The sequence below is a fragment of the Musa acuminata genome, chromosome BXJ2-4 (assembly GCF_036884655.1).
Source record: "Musa acuminata AAA Group cultivar baxijiao chromosome BXJ2-4, Cavendish_Baxijiao_AAA, whole genome shotgun sequence".
In the NCBI taxonomy this organism is placed as follows: domain Eukaryota; kingdom Viridiplantae; phylum Streptophyta; class Magnoliopsida; order Zingiberales; family Musaceae; genus Musa; species Musa acuminata.
In genome coordinates this window covers 1,724,918-1,745,730 of record NC_088341.1, presented here as the reverse complement: position 1 = coordinate 1,745,730, position 20,813 = coordinate 1,724,918, and the positions used below count along the sequence as shown (strand labels likewise).

General features: G+C 38.9%; 3 protein-coding genes across 3 annotated transcripts; 2 read left to right on the top strand and 1 right to left on the bottom strand.

Annotated features, from left to right (window-relative positions):
• The first annotated feature begins 2,028 nt into the window (after nucleotides 1-2,028).
• LOC103980305 (bHLH transcription factor RHL1) lies at nucleotides 2,029-5,450 on the top strand. Its single transcript, XM_009396667.3, has 7 exons — nucleotides 2,029-2,670; nucleotides 2,791-2,874; nucleotides 2,966-3,142; nucleotides 3,408-3,473; nucleotides 4,249-4,314; nucleotides 4,575-4,643; nucleotides 4,917-5,450. Exons 1-7 carry the CDS (start codon nucleotides 2,044-2,046, stop codon nucleotides 5,271-5,273), a joined length of 1,446 nt encoding a protein of 481 aa, XP_009394942.2. The 5' UTR covers nucleotides 2,029-2,043; the 3' UTR covers nucleotides 5,274-5,450.
• Nucleotides 5,451-9,017: 3,567 nt separating this feature from the next.
• On the top strand, nucleotides 9,018-10,324 carry LOC135609408 (deSI-like protein At4g17486). The gene is made up of 3 exons (XM_065102649.1): nucleotides 9,018-9,301; nucleotides 9,433-9,720; nucleotides 9,811-10,324. Exons 1-3 carry the CDS (start codon nucleotides 9,130-9,132, stop codon nucleotides 10,044-10,046), a joined length of 696 nt encoding a protein of 231 aa, XP_064958721.1. The 5' UTR covers nucleotides 9,018-9,129; the 3' UTR covers nucleotides 10,047-10,324.
• A 3,098-nt stretch (nucleotides 10,325-13,422) lies between these two features.
• Nucleotides 13,423-18,978, bottom strand: LOC103980307 (proteasome subunit beta type-3). The gene is made up of 7 exons (XM_009396669.3): nucleotides 18,859-18,978; nucleotides 18,582-18,763; nucleotides 18,367-18,474; nucleotides 17,791-17,880; nucleotides 15,081-15,165; nucleotides 14,219-14,313; nucleotides 13,423-13,779 (listed from the first exon to the last, which is right to left on the bottom strand). The coding sequence occupies exons 1-7, from the start codon at nucleotides 18,862-18,864 to the stop codon at nucleotides 13,731-13,733; spliced, it is 615 nt and encodes a 204-aa protein (XP_009394944.1). The 5' UTR covers nucleotides 18,865-18,978; the 3' UTR covers nucleotides 13,423-13,730.
• Between the last annotated feature and the right edge of the window lie 1,835 nt (nucleotides 18,979-20,813).

Sequence of the window (20,813 nt, the reverse complement as noted above, 5' to 3'; positions counted from 1 at the left end):
TTTCTATTGACCTGGTGGTGGACTGATTTCTTAAGAGTCAACTCACACAATACCATGTGGGTATTTAAAAAAATAAACAAAATTAAAAGGCAAGAGAATATATATATATATATATATATATATATATATATATATATATATAGTTGATCCTAACAAGAACTCATCCAATTATCGTTACCTATACTATTGACTTCTAGGAACGAAATTATGAGTTCATTAATTATCGTCAAGCTCCTCTTCTCTGCATCCTTATTAACCTAATATGACACATGATACATCCTTTCTTTGTATATATAGCCTCTAACCTCTGTCATTGGATACCATTTTGGCTAGTATTTTTGAGTTGACATCTAAGTGTATACTTGAACCTTAATTAGTGGCAATGATAGCATTAAAACAAAAGCTCAGAGTGCTGTCCCTTACTGGCAAATTACATGTCACTTTTGCTGCTTTATGATTTTGTCTGTTCTCTAAGATTTAGTGTGCATGGAAATTTTGGGGGCTCATCATGGAAGATTTTGTTCATTAAGCTTTCTGATTTAGTGTAATGGCATATTATGTTGTCAATTCTTTTTTGTGGTTAGCAACAAAGTGGAGGATGATTTGTAGAACACACTTCATTAAGTGTGCCGCAACAGAAAATAAAATGCATCCATTAGCATCTTTGTAGTTCAGATTAATGAAAGAAAATTTGTACTTTGGGATCTGCATCGAAGAATGTATGAGCTTACAGTTGTTGATTAGTTTGACAACTTTGATTAGCTTGTTATGTTAGCTCCTAGAAGTTAATTAAGCATTAACATGAATAGATATAAAGGTCTGCATTATCTTGAGGCCCTAAGACAAATCTTATGATATGTGAAAACTATGGATTAAAAAGAATATCTTTTTGGACCCAAAATAAGACAACTTAAGAAAGTATAATATGGCTTTCACCTAATTAGTTAGTATGGTAGTGTATACCCGAGTTAATTTTCACTACTAGTGATGTCGAATGCTCGTTGAATGTCTTGTGCGATTACTATGATCACTATCTAATGTCTTATGTGATGATTATCATTTTTCTCTTGAATAATGAGCTTTATAGGATGATGTATTCACAAATTTTCTCTTCGACTCAAGTCAATATTTGTTCATATTAGATGAATGATGAGTCCAAGAAGGGATGATCATCTTATCGAGTACATAAAGAATTTATCATTTTTGTTATTTTACTTTATGATACTACAATATATCTATTTGATAAGCCAACACAATTAATATCGAACCAATATTCAACACTCTATTCAAATATATATACATGAAAAATGAAAGTATGCATAATTAGATCGAAAATGGATCAAGGAAGAGGGATGGATTAAGAAAAGCAATAGAACAATATAGCTCACCGTTGATGTGGATTCCATATGAATTCATGGACCTACTGCTAACAATTAAAGTCTAATCATTCTCATCATCGAATATGAAGACGTCACATAAGTGGTTGATGTCATTACCTATTTATCAATATGAATCAAATCCTTCCCTTGGGGGATAAATGCCAACAAAATTTACTCGTGCATACACAAACATGTATACTGTATGTCTACGATGTATATTCTCAACCTGTTCACCGATGGAAAGCGAGACAAGACAAGAAATCCGAGGTCAAACGCGTAATCATCACTCAGATCAACCTCGGAATCTGACGGATGTGATTTGTCCCCGTTGTAGACCCCACCACCCGGCCCCCAAAATAAAACGGAACAACATGATTCCCAGTCACCCTTCGCCCTCACCCAGATCGGAGCCGGGGGGGGAGCCGTAACTGCCCAAAACTTGCGCAATGTGACCCACATTGAAACCAATACGAGCCAGGTAAGGTTACGGGTGAGTCAAAATAATTTGCAAAACTGCTTCACCCGCTCTCCTCTTCCCCTCGCCAGTAGTTATTAATTAACTTAATTACTTACTTAAGGATAAGGTAGTAAGAAATTAAATAATTAATCCCGAGATTAAGTTAATTAGAAAAATCCCAATATAAGTTACGAAGCATATCACGAAATGCTCGTCTCCCCCTGCTCACCGCCCTCTTGCATCTCTGTCGACTCCGACACGATACTTCTTTTCCGGCTTCTTTTCCCTCCCCAATCCCAAACCCTAACCCTAACCCTCGCCGTGAAACTGGGGATGCAGCCGAGCAATAGAGAGATGCCGGGCATGGCGTCGTCCCTCAACGGCATCTCCCACACCTCGGCCGCCGCCGCGGCCCACGTCGCGCTCCGGGAGCTGCAGAACGGCCACGGACTGCAGGCGCCGTTCGATCACGCAGGCGGCGGTGTCGGCCACGACGACTTCCTCGACCAGATGCTCTCCAACCTGCCCTCCGCCTGGGCCGAGCTCGGGAACCCCAGGCCCGCCTGGGTCCCCCCTTCCGACGCCCCCACGGCGGGGCAGAGGCTCTTCAGCGCTGGCCGCGCCGGAGAGTCAGCGGAGGAGATGCAGTACGACGAGTCATTGCTGCTCGCCAACCGGCTCCGGCAGCACCAGATCAGCGGCGGGAGCTCGCCGACGGGGGAGGCGCTGATGCTCCAGCTCAGCCGCAGCGGCCAGCAGCAGATGCTATCTGGGCTGCTCCCGCTGCCGCTGACTCTGGGGAGCGCTGGCTCCGCCGATTCCCCCAATCCCACCGTACGTTGCTCTAATTCTCCTTCCTTTCATCCTCTTTACTTGAAGAAATCCATTTATTCGGGACGAGAAGAAACCAAACAAAACAAACTGCGTTGTAAAATCTCGATCTTTGAGTGAAAGGGCGGCGATGGACTATACAATGGATTCGGGGGATCGCTTCAGCTCGCTGAATCGGTGAATCAACAGAGTTTCCATCATCCCCAGGTTCTACCAAACCATCGTAACATTCTCCAGATGAAGCTTTTCATTCTGTTTGAGCATTTCTCATTGGTCGATGCCCGAACTCAAAAACCAGAGCGCGCCGATGCCGGGCCAGAACTTTGGAGCAGCGCCACCGGCGGCCGGAGCGGGGCAGACTCCAGCTGCGTCAACCTTGGCGTCGGCCTCCGCCGGTGGTGGCTCGGGACCGCCGAGGCAGAGGGTGAGGGCGCGGAGGGGCCAGGCAACTGATCCTCACAGCATCGCCGAGAGGGTAAGCCGTGACAGAAATCAACCAAAAAGATCAATTTTTTTTCCTTAGAAAATTGCTTTTTCGCACGAAAGGATCGAGAAATTGAGATCATTGAAGGCCCAGAAACCTGTAGGCCTCTGCATTAAATGCTCTCCTCCCCTCCCTCGGTACTCGCTGCAACATGCTTCAGATTTGTTCTGTACTGCACCTTCTGCTGTCTCACCATTTGTATGCATCTCTTCAGTCATTTCTCTTATGTTTTGTTCTTTGTTTTCTACGCACACAGCTTCGCAGGGAGAGAATCGCAGAGAGGATGAAAGCTCTGCAGGAGTTGGTGCCCAACGCCAATAAGGTATTAAAATCTTCTCTGTCTCCTCCTATCATTATTTCTTTTGTTCTTTTATCTTTTCCTGTTCTGGAGAAAATGCTACATCATTAAAGCAAAGTTGAAAGCTGGAGAATATGGGAATAGAAAATGAGATGAATGATTCTGTCTGTATACATACATATATATCTGTATGCTTCTTATACTTTTTAATAAGAAGTATAATAGTGTTAGGATCCCTTTTTTCCGTATAAAGCATCCAACATTGCTTCTAACTTTGCTCATAGATGATGATGTTTATGAAGATAATGGTCTGCATATTGTAGGAGTTAGATTACATTAGCTTCTACCATGGTATTCACCATGTGAAGGTGATTAAGAGAGTTGCATGCCTAATTAATGAGGTCTCAGATGAATAAGCAATATATATATTGTATATACATCCATGTTTACTTGCGCATCTGACTGCTGGGCTTCAGAGTTGGTGAGGAGAAGCATACCAACAAATTAATAGGTGGTCCATAACCACAAGAAGAATTTAACGTAGATATGAGCAAAATAATTTAATGAGCAGAACAAACATTGTCAACACGAAAGTTCAACTTCAGTATCATCATTGCTATTATGCTCATCATATGTTGTGCTTGCTACTCTACCAAAACCAGAATTTTTTGACTTGTTGGAAGAAGACAATGGATGAGAAAGAAAGCAGAAGACTGCTTCTTTTATTGTCTTCTTTTTCTTTCCGGGTTAGTTTTCTGTTATATGTTATTAAGAGGTCGTATGAATTGGTGGATTCCAGACGGACAAGGCGTCGATGCTGGATGAGATCATCGACTACGTCAAGTTCCTCCAGCTTCAAGTCAAGGCAAACTCCTCTCTTCCTCCCTTTCCTCTTGTTTCTGTTTGTTGCTTCGCCATGTGATCTGCCTTCTCTCTGGAAACGTACGTTTGACACCAAAGTCAACCATCTCCTTGGACAAATCCGGACAAAGATCCCGGATCTTGATTGGCTCGCACATAGATGCGAGTTGATCCATGTGCCCTAGTCAGCGGTATCCTACCGACACCAGCAACACAGATATGGACGCGGTGGTTGACTATGGTGATTTTTTTTTGGGCGCACAGGTGCTGAGCATGAGCAGGTTGGGCGGAGCCGCGGCGGTTGCGCCGCTGGTGGCTGATATGGCTTCGGAGGTAGTAAATACCGGTCTTCACTCTTCTTCCTCTTCTCCTATTCCTGTGGTTTTCTTCTTTTACCTTTGATGCCATACCGTATTCTTCGAGCATGGGGATATCCTGGGCTCGGTGATGGCGACGACCGATCGAAGCAGGAAGCACTAACAGCGACACGCGTGCTGCTAACTGAATTCCCCAAACTATCCCCCGCTATCTCTTTCTCTATCTTGGTTTTGGGTTGTTTAGTGTATGATTAGAGAAGGATTAATGGCGGGGGGGTGAAATGAACAGGGGCAAAGCGGGGCGGGAAGAGACGGAGCGAACGGCGGCGCGGCGGGAAGCAGCGACAGCCTGACGGTGACGGAGCACCAGGTGGCGAAGATGATGGAGGAGGACATGGGGTCAGCGATGCAGTATCTGCAGGGGAAGGGCCTCTGCCTCATGCCCATCTCCCTCGCCTCCGCCATCTCCTCCGCTACCGCCGGCCACCTCGGCCACGGCCTCGTCCCGGGCGTCCTTCCTCCTCCCAATCCCAGCGGCGACGCCCCCTCCTCCCCCGGCGTGTCGGCGCTCACGGCCCAGTCCACCATGGCGGCCGAAGCCACCAAGGATGGCGTTGCCGCCTCCAAAAGCCTGAGCTCGAAATAGAGGAAAGGAAGCAAGGTTCATTCCAGAAAAACGTCAAAAGGCGGGAAAGGAGTGGACCTGCGTCGGACTTTTGTCGTCGTCTCTTCTTTTGCTTTCGTTTTCTGTCTGTCTGTATCAACTTTCTCGGTGTCTTCCTTCAATTCTCACCTAATGTTATAGCTTACCCCTTTGTGCTTACTTGTCCTTTTGTCTTTGTTGTCTATATACATGATAAAGTTGTAATAATGTGATGATAAAGTGGGAATGGGGGAAAAGCTTGTGAGGAAGATAGACATTTATTTACGAGGTCAAAAGGCTAGTGTTAGTGGGGGTTGAGTAGGGATTGGTGCATCAAACGACAATATGAAACAGTGGGTAAAGGAGAGAGACGGGCAAGTTTGTCTTTGTATAATGAAGCGATTGATTATAAATGAAGTCAAACAGGTGGTGATGGACTGCTAATAAATAGGCTATAATAATAACTAGGAGACGATGTGAGAGGCAGAGCACTACTGCTCAGCTTCATGTCCCCATCTGCTGCACGTCTTGCCTTCTCTGTCTCTCTCTCTCTGCAATGGTAGTCTGTGTCGTTTTGTATTGAGGCTAACATTCTCTCATAATTAGAGAGAGAAGTAATGGGTTGGGTAGGTGCTGCGTTTCCTGTCTTTTATAATTTCTTAGTTTATGTTGACTACTGAAGAAAAATTCAACCGCTGCTCTCTTTTTTTTTTTTTGTATTTTGAGAGAAGAAATCAAGTGGGAGATTATTTGAATTTATCTTTTTTTATCAAAACTAAAGGCCCTTTGTTGTCACAATGATACCAACAACAAGCCTATGTTGTTATCATAACTTGGTAATTATTAAGAGCAATCAAATATATTTGTCATGCGAATCCTCCCTAAAAGTGGCATGATCATCAAATTCATGAGATGATGGAGCAACTTGTGTACTGAGATGATCACTCGTGATTGATTTAATCATAATCATAAGATTGCTTCTTTACGATATGATATTAATGTTCCCGTGATAACAATTATAGAGCAAGATTATGTACGTCAACCCTTCCTACACCTACACTAGTAGGAGCATCATGCAACTCAGTCTCTAACGTAAGGATGAGATTATGCAAATCGATGATACTTTCCACGCTTGCATAAAGACACATTGCAAGCTCTCTTGTATCCCTTGAAGAAAAGAATAGAAGATAAGAATAATTATTAAAAAAAATTTATTGAAGAAGAAAAGAAGGAAGAAATGAAAATGCATCTAAATATTAACATGTTCCCTCTTCTATTTATACAAATTAGGAGAAATGATTTCTCTCAACAGAATAGAAGATTTTTTTCAACAAAATAGAGAGATTTTCTCGTATAATTAAAAAAATTTATCTTTTATCATCCCTAAATCTATTTATCCAGCTTAAGAACCCAGCAGAAAGAGAGAGAGAGAGAGAGAGAGAGAGAGAGAGAGCTAAGCTAGGAGGAAGAAAGAAACACAGGCACACAAGCAATGCATCGAAAGCAGTCAGAAAATGAAGCCAGACACGTACCTGCTGCCACTACTGACTGTCACTTTTAGTCTCTTCACCAGTTTCAGGGCTGTCCTCCATGAATTTGCCGCAAGATCTATTTATGGGGATCATTTCTTTACATGTACTTACTAACACACACTGATTAAATGCAAAATATTTGCAAGGGCAATAAGATCGGTGAGATGGAGGCTTTGTTTTTGAAGATGACCTGCTGGTATTGAGGGTAAGCAGAGGGTGGTGTCACAGGAAATGCAGAGAAAGCACGCAAAGCAGTCTCCCAAGAAAGCATCTGATGCCAATGCATTGAAACCCATAATAATACTTGTGACCTTGGAGGTCTGTTAGAATCATGTTGATCCAGAACTCAGTACATTTCGGGGAACCAAAATATCCTTCATCCACAGCAAATTCTGCATAGTTATTGTCTACAGAGGTTTGTTTGTGCATGTAAACGACCGATTGCAGAAACTGTGAGAAGGAGAAGATAAACGTTCGCATTTAAAAGTCAGTCAGCGAGTTCATAATGCCCAGAATTTATGATTATGCAGCGTAGCAGTCTGATATGTATAACAACAACTGATCTTTGTACTTCTTCAGCAAGGTGCAATAAAATGAGAAGCTTGAGATGGTCTATGTCACTTAGTTGGAACTATTATTTCTTGTAAGATTAATGTAATTAAACCTCGAAAACTGGGGTGAGTCAAATCTTTAAGGCTAATATGATGATCATTGTAGCATGATAAAGCATCAGGTGAGAAACTCTTTTATCCACTGCATTATAATTATGCAACCTGGTGTGGTTCTTGGATCCATGTCTTGAGCTTTCTGAACCTGAACAATCTTCTACAAGTAGCCGAAGGGAATGAATACAAGTTTCTTTCCTTGTTTTATTGTTTGCGTGATTATGAGTTGTGCTTTTCCCAATGCTCAATGGTCTGCTTACTCTACTCTTCACCTGAAAATATTGTACCTCATCCACCAAAGAACTGCCTCAGTTCAGTTCAGATCAACAACAGCAATAGCAAGCTCAAGTTTCAACCTCTCTTGTTCTGATCATCTTTAAGTTACAAAGATTGCTGAATCTCATCAGCATACTAAGAATCGGGACCTTGTTTTGTAGATCATTCTCAACAAGTATGACACTAGCAAACTTGAGCCATCGATTGTCAAATCCATTTACTAAGACAAGTGATGTTCACAGACTCTTATTTCACCTTATCATCAGATGAAGAGATAAAAATAATAAAGATTAGCTCAACCCTCAAACGCATGCTAAATGATGAAGGATGGATTTGTGCTTGCAGATGGAAACCCACACAAGAATCAAATTATTTTACTTTGTGGTTTGTGGTTGAAAGTAAGCTATTTATATTATATCTGTTTATTTTCCATGCATATTAATCATTTCGAAGAGACAAACATACAATTAATCAAGAGTATTACAAGCAAATGATAACTTTTGTCACCATCAATGACCAACAACTGTTCAACATGGACATTGTTACCGTCTTCTTCACCATGGAAAATGATTCCAAGCTAAAATAATCTTAATTCAACTCAGTCACAGTAAACAATTATACTTAAGATGGAGACAGAATGATTCCGAGGTAGACTTGACTGATTGATCCCCATTGCCATTTCTTAAACATCAGTGTCACACTTACTCGAACCAGTGGACGCAGATATCACTCGCTCTCCTCACGCTATAAACCTCCGCAGCTTTACTCTGAAATCTGGACATTCTTTATTATTTGCATAACTAATTTAAGTTAAAAAAAATATGTATACAAAAACACCTAAATTATGCTAAACACTTTTACTATCATTTTATGTTCTTAAGACAAATTGTCGTTTAAACTAATAAAGATTAGTAATTTAAAATATATGTAAACTTTTGTGTTTTATACAAATATATATGAGAAACAAAAATTTCAAGGACAAATGTTGCATCACAATCACTGAATTCCTAATGTTCTTACCATCATATTATGTTTTTAAAGGGTATAAATACTAGATAAAATATTAAATAACACTAATGCTAACCAAATAATGGAGATTGATTGTAATATATAAATTTACATTTTTTTTATTGGAATAATAACGGAAAGAAGGAAACGGTAACGGTAACGGTAGTAGCGTAAGGGCATTATGGAAATAATATCCTCCAAACTTTTAACTCACTGAACATATTTTGGATGCTTCATTCTTCCATAAATACCCCTCCACATCAACACCTCCTCCCTCCCCTCTCCTCCTTTCCCACTCCGCTCTCTCCGGAAACAGGAGCGATTTGTTTGAGACCATCAAATCGATGCCAAGGTGATGACGCCGGCGTCGCGCCGGTAATGATCCGCCGCAAGGTGGAGTTCCTCCGCCGTCGTATCATGTTCAACAGGGGGCCCTCGCGGAAGCGGCGGTCGGGGGCGGTCCCGGTGCACCTCAACGTCTACGACCTCACCCCCATCAACGGCTACGCCTACTGGTTCGGCCTCGGCGTCTACCATTCCGGCGTCCAAGGTGAGATCCGATCTCTGCCTGCCCAGGGTTTCCTTCTGTCTGGTGCGGCGATTGGGATGAGGTCATCGATCTTTAGGGTTTGCTTCTGTTCTTTTCCCCTTTTGCGGGGGTGGTCTTGCTTTGGATGGCAGTGCACGGGGTGGAGTACGCGTATGGGGCGCACGATCACCCGACGACGGGAATCTTCGAGGGGGAGCCGCGACAGTGCCCGGGATTCGTGTTCCGGAAGTCGATCCTGATCGGGCGCACCGATCTGGGGCCGTGCGAGGTGCGGGCACTCATGGAGGAGTTGGCCGCCAAGTACACCGGCGACACCTACAACCTCATCTCCAAGAACTGCAACCACTTCTGTAACGAGGCCTCCCTCCGCCTCACCGGCAAGCCCATTCCCCGATGGGTCAACCGCCTCGCCAAGATCGGTACTTTACCCTCCCTCCCTCCTTCCATCGCTCGATCTCAATGCTTCTTGCCAAAGGTTCGACTTTTAAGGGGGTTCCGATGGGCGCCAGGGTTCCTGTGCAATTGCGTGCTGCCCGTGCAAGTGGCGGCGGTGAGACAGCGTGGGCCTGAGGAGGGGAAGGACGGCGGGAACGGCGAGAGGCGGAGGTTGAGGAGCAACTCCTCCAGATTCCCAACCGTCACCACCGCCGCTCATCCTTCTTCTTCTTCTTCTTCTTCCGACAATCCACTCAGTAGCATTTCTAAGCCGGCGGTCATCATTTCCCTCTCGATCGGCGGGGAGTAGGAGTTGCCGGCGCTCTTCGTCCTTGTCGTCCACCGGGGAAATCCCCTCCACGGTGAAGGTGTAATCCCTGCTGCGCCTACGCCGCCGACGGTACATTTGGGGAAACCCCGAAGCGCAAAAAATTCTCCTTTTAACCCTCTAAATTCATTTCGAAACGGAAATCTGTTCTCTTCCTTTTTCTTTTTTTTCTTCTCTTGTTTGATCTGCCGCCATTAAATGCTGCAGCAGCCTAATTGTAATTAAACTTCTTTTCCGTATTGCTCGTCGCCGAGATCTCAGATCGTTGCTGTTCCTCCTGTTCCATTCTTCCTCTTTCGCCTCGCAGTTCTCTGTTTCCTGCGCACGTGGAGAGCGGCGTGCGGTCGGCCGGCCACGGAGCAAAGCTTAGCGCCCGTGGTCGTGGCGGCCGCTAAGGAAGTGGGAGACCCCACAGATGGCCGTCTATTTCCTTCAATCATGAGTCGCAGCCCATGATGCTGACGACGACGGGATTTTTCGTGCATCGTGGAGGTGGGGATATGCTTGTCATGTTCCGGGAGACCGGTTGTGGTGGTGGGGAAGCCGGTGTCGAGAAGTATGGAGGAGTTTGAAGTAGCGTGTGGTGGTGCTAATTTTGTGATTTAGACCTTTAAATGCTTTAAGCATCTTCTTGTGGATAATAAATTAAATTTTATGTTCTTATATTAGAAATTTTATTATTTACTTTGATGGTATGCATATTTATAATCGTAATAAATTTGATTATATTAAATATTTAAAAATTATTTCATGGACAGAAAAGATGTGTAAATTTTAAGAATTGTTCCGACCTCTAACCTTGTTTTTCTAGGTTTCATCTTTGCTCCTATACTTATCCAAGTGGATTTTGAGAAGATTAAAATTATCCCTATAAGATACCTATAGTTTTCATGGGTTCAAATTATTTTATCATCGATTTATTTAGAATTTTAGTATTATTTTAACTCCTCTAACTGATTGTATAAAAAAAAAAGTTTCTACTAAAGATAAAATTATCTACTGCTCTTATTTTTGTATTATCATATTTTTTAAAATATTTAAAATTGACTGTGATGTCTCTCATATATCTATTGATGGAATATTTAACTAAGAAGGACACTTGCGTTCTTTAATGACAAGCTTAAAAATATAAAAAAAAAAAAAAAACTATTCGATCTATAATATTGAATTTTATACTATTGTTTAAGTACTGAGATATTGAAGACTTTAATTAGTCCAAAGAGAATTTATCTTAAATTCTGATTATGAAACTTTTAAACATATAATTTCTCAAACAAATCTTGTAAGATAATATTTTTACAAGTATAAAAGTAAAATATATTATAAGATTGTAGATGCACTTTTAGTTAGTAATTAGCAATTAGCGCTTATTAATATTATGCATGCCGAACTAAAAGGAATTGATGCAATAAGAAATATTTACTTTAATGATAAAAATTTTGAAGAAACATGAGAGTCATACACAAAAAGTCATCATAAAGATTATATTATCAAAGATTTTTTTTTTTCGGTGGAACTTAACTTTATATTCCTAAAGTCTAGCACATCATCCTCCTCTTCTTTTTTATTTTTATTTTCGATTTACATCATTAGTTCTCAGTAATGGTATTCTCAATGTCCTTCCTATACACTCCCTCTTGTCTATCAATCTGAATGATAGCTGAAAAGATTTCAGAAGAATTCTTTTAGAGGGATTCTCCCATTCGGAAGAAGTGTAATGTTATTAGCTGGGATGTCATCACTTCCCATAGAAGAGGTTGGAGGTCTCGAAGCTAGGGATCTTAAAACTATGAGGAAAATTATATAGGCTAAGAGGTCAGGATGGCAGGAGATGTGGCGACTGGGTTGTCCCCCTAAGGTTAAAAGTCTTCCTGTTAAAACTAGTATGGAATTGTTTGCCTACATCCAAGTATTTCTCAAGGTTTTACAGGTCCCAGATTGAGGTATGTCCTATACGCAAGCTAAATGAGGACTGGAGATTGTTTGAACAGAAACTCTAGTTCAAGTTTCAGCAGTTCGATAGATGGCATCAGAGAGAGGGAGCTAATCTGCCTAAACAGGAGGCTCGACGACTACATAGTCTCATTGGAAGCTTGCTGTGGCAGATCGAGCTCATTTTCGTAATCAACTCTATAATCAGATAGTAAGTAATATGGTATGGGAGCGGCGGCCAACACGAAAGAGTTTTGCCAACCTCAGACCTCCCTCAGGAATCCTGCTCCGGGGGGTATGGATCAGGTGGACAACGAAGCGGTGATCGTAAATCGTGATGGCTCATATCTGCACTCCTCCTCTGCAGGATATGGGTGTCGTGCGCAAGATAGTGCGGGAAGGGAGATGGCAGTGAGCAAATTCAATTACTCCTTCAAATTATTTGATTCTTAGGAACAAAATTACTACTTGGATTAATAAAAAGATATGATCTTTGCTAAGGATTTTAGTATTTTCCTATGCAATTTAATTACTAACTCCTTATAATTTATGTGGATCAATCAATAGAAACAATCGATCGTTCCGCAATTATTATCATTCCATATTACTATCAACTTGGTGTCATGCTCTTATTATGTTCAATGATTACATGATTCAACACAAGTCGACGAAGTGTTTTATGTTGCTCAAATAACAATTCGCTATCATAGTTAGTATATCGAATGTGATGGGTGATTCCATGCTTCCTCTACACTATTCGAACTACTTTTGGATCGATTATTGTTGTTGGTTGTAATTTTATTTTGACAAAGGCTTCCTTCCTCCCTTGTTATTGCTAAATGTCTAGCTATTTTTTACAATCTCTCGAAAGCTATTATGGTTGGAAATATTTTGATCGACATAATAGCTTGAACCAAAAGTGCCAATATAATATTTTGGTCTTACATTGATCGTAATACCAGCGAGGAAGCTCACATCTCACATGTGGGATTGTGATCTTTCCTACTAACTTTTGTTTCAACATGTTTTATTTAAGATGGATACATGATTTTTATTTTTTTTAAAAAATAAGATTTAAGTTATTGGGAATATTTAACAAGAAATCATACTTACGAAACTAAATAGATTTTATTAAACTCAACGATACCCAACAGCGAACAGGTGAACCGATTCATTCTATTTTTTCACCAAACGGATCAAATAGATAGGTATTTAATCCAATTCTGATGATTATGTTGGAATCATAATCTTATTTTCATCACGATCGATTTGAAGTACTTTGTTGACTATTTATTTTTCTGAGATGATGTTTATTTTCATCACGATCGATTTGAAGTACTTTGTTGAGCATGAGCAGCTTATTTGTGTAAATCAATCTTAAATAATCACATAGAACTTTGATCAAAATGCAATAAAACTGCATCAGTTTCAATAAGCAATATGACAGCATCATTTGATTAGAAATCAAAGTGCATAAACCCAACACACTGCTCGCAGGAAACAAACTTGGCATTTAGTCTTCTTTTAAGCTGCAAATAAGCAAATCAAATTGAAAACCAGATCAAGAAACCATATTTTGTTTCTCAAATTCTAATGGAACCAGAATCTTAATGATGAATAAAGAGCTGCAGTCTCGCATCATGGGCACCAACATAACATTATTGGACTGTTAGCTTCCCTCCGACACCTTTAAGGAGAACATCAATTTCCTTACTATTTCTTAAAACTACAAACTTAATCCATCCGGCCCTTCAAGGTTCTTTCCTGCACTTCAGTGGGTGTCCTGCAAAGCACGGGTAACAAAGTCACCAACTAGTCTAAAATAAGACTAAGATATCCTTTGGTGAATGGATATGAAAATATTAGATTTGTTGGCTTATCAAAAGTTATTTACAGCCAATACTTCGTGAAAGCGCTGATAAAAAAATCTTTCGGGCTACACTAAGATCTGTAAGAGGAAAAAAAAACAAAAAAGAAACAAAAGACCAAGCACCTTCTGATAAAGAACAAAAAAGAAAAGATTTTGAATAAAAGGGTTTCTCATAGTGCGATAGCCCACATATTTGGTAATTTATTTTGTTTGTCATGTGCCTTCTTGCCTTCCAAGTCAACAGAGAAGACAAAATTGTTTTTTCGTATTTAATAAATGATTCTTTACCTTTAATTATAGAAAAAAGAACATAAACAATTTGAAGAATAACCAAGAGTATCTCCCAACTTACACAAGAAGGACATGGCCTCCCCAACCACTCAAACAATCACGATCCACAGATGATAGTAAAGCTTGTGAGATTGTCTCAAATAATTCTTCAGGTTCCTAGAAAGGAGAAATAGAAAAAAGTTTAGACACATTACCAAAGGAAATAAATAAATAAATCTGCAGGGAACAATGAGAGCAAGGCATGAAACCTATATTAGTTTCTCTTTTGATGTCATTCTTTAATACCTCAAGTTTGTACTGATTTTCCTTCTGTACACCAATACAATTTGTACCTTGTTCCATTGTTTTACCATGCTGTGAGATGTTTATGATTAAAAAAAAAAAAAACCTAAACTCTGGTAGGCATGCTTTTCCACTTTGAAGTGTTTGCTAGTACTACTCTAAATGTTAATGCAACTTTCTCTTCTGTTCCAAAAATGCATTTCCATGAACATCCCTTGTTCAGGTTGGAGGTTAGATAGAGAAAAAAAATTGTATATTGACTTGTCTATCTGTAAACCAAAATTCATCTGAAGTGATTTCTAAAATCCAATATCCTAAAAAATTAAAAGTGGAAGAACAATTCATCTTTCAACTCCATCTGTTGCAACTTCCAGGTTGACTGACAGATGTAGATACATTAATTTGTTAGGCATCTAGCTTTTCATGTTCCAGAAAATGCATATAAAACAGAGAAAATTTTCTAAGTAGGGCTTCTGTACAAGCTCACTTGCACCTTTGAGAACTAAAACAGTCAATATTACCAAAGTAATTTCTGAAGTTCTCCTTGCATATTTCATCAAGGACCCATTGGCTACATGAATCCAATTTCAGTTGGGTAATACGCATACTGTAAGACCAAGTGCTTCAAAGTAGTAAGTTACCATATTAGGTTTGTACATCGACTCACAGGCACCATAAAGAGACTCCGAGGCTGTACCAGAAACGACAAAGTCTTTGGCAAGTTCCCTGAATTCAAGAAAACAACCACTAAATGACATGAAACTAATAAAAAATTATCAGAATAATTAGTACATGTGAATTCTAAAAAGAAATACTACAGAAGATTAGCAATCAAATTCAGATTCAAAGATTTTTAAGAATGAGCAAACAATATTCAATAAACATACTTGTGCCTCCCGTATGTACATATGTAAAACACACTAGGATTAAATCAAAACACTTGTTGGTGTCTTTTTCATTTGGCTTGCTAACTGTAAAATGAAACTTGTCAACTAGCTAGAGAAAGACAACATCAATGAAGGACAGGATACAAACAATAGAATGGAAGTTATTGAAAGTTGAAAAGTTTGAAATGGTGAAAACAAAACAGAGAAACACAGAGAAATGCAATTGAACTTTTAGTTGCATGATCCAGATATACCAACATCCTGATTTTGCAATGCATTCATACAATGCTGGCTGCACCAACTTTACCTGCCAGGTTCCTTTTTATTTCTCAGAAACTCAACAAGACGTAGCAATCTCGTTTTGCCCGAGAAATTATCTCTATTTAATTGTCAGGACACTATGTGCAATGGAACACCCTATAAGCACATGTATGACATAACGCTTTTAGCCCTGCTCACAGAATAAAAAACCTTTTTGAGGTCCACTGCTGTTATCTTGTACACACATGAAGATAATTGTGCCTATATCTAGTTCCAGAATTTCTCATATAAACAAACTGATAACACAACATAGCTAGAACTACATAAACAGAGGTATACATCACAAGACATACGTTCACACAAGTGTATGAAAAACACATTTAGAACCTCACACATATGTGAGTGATTATTGAAGAAATAGGATTGGAGAGGTACCTAGTGTCCAGGGCAATCATAGCGGAATAGTTTTCTAGGACAATGGTAATATTTGATCTTAAAAGTTCTTATGAAAAAATTCCAAGAAATGTTTGTGATATACCCAAAAAATAGTTATAAACTAAAGATCCAAAGAGGTGACAGAAGTGTACTATTTTTATATGTGGCAATCTAGAAAGATCATGCTTACAGAGTTACAAGTGGAAAATAGAGAACTCAAAATTTGGGCCTAAAACTTAAGCATTTAAAGTGATTGTGTTTAGTTTTCTTTTCAAGCTTTACAATGGAACAAGCACAATTAGTTCCACAAATGGTGTTGAGCGGCCTTCCATAGCTCAAACGCCAAGGTCAAAGTTTTGTTGACTCCATGCAATGCTTCATTTTTCAAGTACTAATATTAAATACAGCATGATCTCTATGCAACTCACCCCTATAAATCTATTGGAACATATTTCATATCATATGCCTCATAATCTCCCCCTTTTTCTTTTTCATCATAGTTCACTCCATATGAATCCATGAACAAACTATGTCAAAGCTAGGATTCAAAACATCAACTGAAAGCCCATATTAGATTGTTGCTCATTTATACCAACAGCCTACCTGGTAGAGCTAGGATACGCTCCTTGTACATCCTGCACAAACCTTTTGATATATGCTAAAGAAGTGATTCTTATGATTCTATTATGTTCCTTCTGTGATAAAACCTCTCTCTCTCTCTCTCTCTCCCTCTCTCTCTCTAAACAAGATGTATTTAATACACTTAGCTTTATATTCACTATAACTATGATATAAAACATCAAAATATTCATAGTATGTTTTTTGTTGATCAAAACCTTGTCATCTTCGGTCCTCTAGTGTTAAGTTTTTTGATATTTGCAACTATCAAATCATATAAGCCACATTAAGGAAATGAAATTCTGCTCTTTAATGAGCTAAATTTGATCAAAGATCTGTATTATCTAATGAATCATATGACTTTTGACATAATCAGCTGTCTTTTCCAAAATGCAAGAGCTTGTGGTTCTCTGCCAAAATGTGGGAACTGATGACCAAATCTTTTCCTCTACAGTCCAAGCTGTACCAATAGTGAATGTGATCAATCAAAAAGATAATTTAAAATCCAAATCTTTCATCCTATAGTTGTTCTAGTAGTAGAGGCATGACAAGCTCTTTCCACAGTTTATTTCGGATCCAGAGTCTCATATTAAACATGATTCTGTCACAGGATCTCCTCTTTGTAGTTGTCGAGCATGTTGCATGAAAATTGCCTGAGGAATTACTTTTCAAAATGGATCTTTCTGATTATTCTGAGAATGCCCGGTGCCTTATTTCAATTTGACCATTATCCACCTTGGTTATTTAAGCACATGAAGGTATCATAACAAGATCAGCACATCATTTAGCCTTTCTACATAGTTGATTGCAGCAGGCAATAGACAGAGTCAAACATTATTGTCCATTAACTACAACATGAAATATTTAGGATAATTTCCTCACAGGTAGACAATCACACCGCCAAACCTCAACAAAATCTTAATCATTAAACATGAAGCACACACAATATAAGGGAAAAAGCAACACACAAGAATGACAATACTTAGTTTGTAATACATATCCATCAGAATGTTGGCAACAATAAGGTTAACTGCTGACAATATGATCACAATATATATAGCAAAATATGTTGTTAACTGATCGAGTTATTTGAAACAATATTTGACAATGATCGGTGGGCAAAATGCAAGCGAAAAGAAAAGAGACATACTTGGCACCGATGCAATCCATGGTACAAATGAATGGAGCATCATCATCACCTAGTCCAGCAATTACAGGCATGCAAAAGTATGGACCAAATCTACAAAAAGCAACATGTCAATTTTTCCAGTGAGACTGTTACATTATAGGATAGGTTAACAAAGATTAAAAGTCTATGAAAAGAAACAGAAAAGACAACAGAAAAAAAATTAAGTAGCTGGTTTTTTTCCTTCGGTCTGATTAGGGGCAACTTTTGGCATAACCATGGAAATAATTATAATATCCCATATGCTCCTCGAAACACAGAGGTATCATATATAACCTTGCAAATCTTAGAAACCCTAATGACCTGCTACCAAAAGATTTTTTTTGCATATTTTTTGCACCATTAATAAAAATTCGTTGTCTAACTACCATTAACATTATCTTCTACATTTTAAGATTCAGATCAAGAGTTAAAGCAGCAAAGACAAAGCAGTGCACCGCTATGCAAATCAAGTAGGAGGAGTAGGAGACCTCCAAGAGCAGCGCACCACGTGCCAACTTTTGTGGAAAATCGGGTAGGAGGAGACCCAAAAGATCAAACCTTTTCTCATACAGAAGAGCGGAAACGAGGCTAGCGAAGGTCTGGGGCTTCATATCCCTCTCCTCCCTCAGCTGATATAGCTTGTGGCGAAAGATAAGCCGCTGGTACCTTAACACCGCAACAACAACAGCTAAGATGTCAAACTAGCACAACCGAACGGAATCCAACGAAAGTAATCGACCAAGAGGGAGAGAGGGGGAGGATGTTCAGCTCACAGGGTTTGGACATCGGTGGCCAGGCCAGAGAGGCCGATGTAGAGCTTGTCGTGGATCTTGAAGATCCTCTGGAAGTCGGTGGCGATGGTCTGGAGGTTGACCCCGAGGCGTCGGTCGCTGGCGATCGCGAAGCAATTCTTGCCCACCATCGCCACCACGGCGCTCCCATTGTACTCAAAGATCTGAAAAAGGTTCGCAAGCAAAACATCGATTAGTTTCCTCCTTCAACAGGAAAAGACAAAGAAGAGGGGATTTAGGGCTTCGATCAAACACGCACCGACATCAGCGATCGATCGAGCAAGCGACAGAGAGAACGGCGAGGAAGAGAACAGATGGGACCGTCTTGGGGAGCACTCCAAATGACTTGGTTATGGTTTTATAGAACACACTGGGCCGGCTTAGCGGGCCGTTCTATGAACTGCTCTCATATTTTGGGCTTAAATTACTGCTATTGAGAATCCTTTTATTTTATACAATAACCTAAAAAAATAATAAAATATAATTTTACCAAATATAACTCATCAATTACCGATCATAGATTTAAAATATAATATCTTCTAGATTAATATCGACTGATCACAAAGATAACATCTATATTCATTGATACATGTACCTATCTTATATATATTTATTAATAATAATATAAATAAAAATATACATATTTTAGAATTAAACCCAATAATATATAACCCTAACATTTCAACATTAACAACTAAATCAATCGTATATTTAATTTTTAATATATGTAAAAAAATTTATAAATAAAATAATAAAAATAAAAAATATTCCATCAAAAGCTAATTTATATATTTATTTGGATATATTTGTATTTATTTAGTTATAGTTATATTTGAATATATTTGGATATTTGGTCGTGTTTCTATTTGTGTCTATTTGAATAGAGATGGACTCGAAGGAGTGCCACAGTATTATAGAGGTAGATCTACCATTCGTGAAGAAATGAGGCGTAGATGTGAAGTGATAGATAGTATGATTATGGGCATGGAAGTATCATTGTACCATAGAGGTGAGACTTCCATAGAGACATCAAATTTTTTCTCTCATAGAGAGAGAATGTACGGTTATGAAGGGAGTTAAGGAGGTGGAGAATGTCATGACAAACTCCAAGTATTAAGATAAGACAAAAGGGCAAAAGTCGGGGAACTTCATAAGACCGATGTTGATAGACTTCTCAATCAAGATAGCTAAAGAGGGAGACTTTCGGTTAATGTGGGAGCACTTAATTAAAAAATGAAATAGACAGTATATGATCCTGTATTCTAGAAATTCAATAGCAATGAGAATGTGAATCATAGTTGCTAACTCAACGCAAGGAGTGTAATACTTTAAATGCTTTAAAAATATAAGAGCTGACAAAGGTTAATACGTAGTTTGATGCATGAGGTACAATCCTCGAGGAGGCGAGTGAAGTTAAGTACCCTCATCCTTCTCAACGCTTAAGAAAATACATAAAATTGAGTACACTAATTCTCTTACTTATCTAGTAGAGAAGCTTTGTACTTGTTCCAAGATCCTTTGAATAGACTTAACAATAGATAACATTTGTCAAATCATTTTTTTCTTAGAAGAAAACAAAATAAAGATAATTAAATTGAAGCTCCATCGTAAATTGAGATTTGCTTATAAATACACACGAGTCTTAAGATTTTAGTGAGAGAGATACAAAATATTCAAAGAGGTACTTTTGAGAGTTTATAAGAATGTACAAGAGGAGTTGTATTTGACTAAAGATAATTCAAAGATTTTGTAATTGATTTATATTATAAAAAATTAATTTTATCTATGAACATAGATAAGAGAGTTATCGAACCACATTAAATCTTGTATAAATTTTTTAATGTAACTTAAGAATATATTTTAAAATTTATTAATATCTAAGCCTTTTTATTTAAATTTTTCTTTCATTCCTCAACAATTATCACCCTTCATCATTTTCATCATAAAAACTAAAACTATACTTTTTTTATTCTCTTCTAGTCAGACCAAATCTCATCACCACAATGTTCCATCTCAGTGCATGCTACATTGTGATCAATCTATATATGAATGCAATTCATGACAGGTTTCTTGGCTTAGGGAAATGCAGTGATGATCCTTTATTTGTGAAATACCTATCTTTCCGAACTTACTCTATCAAATGCAAATACTATCACAAGATATTGTCGTGTAAATATGAAGAACTCCCAAAGCTACTTGTTTTGTCTGCAACTT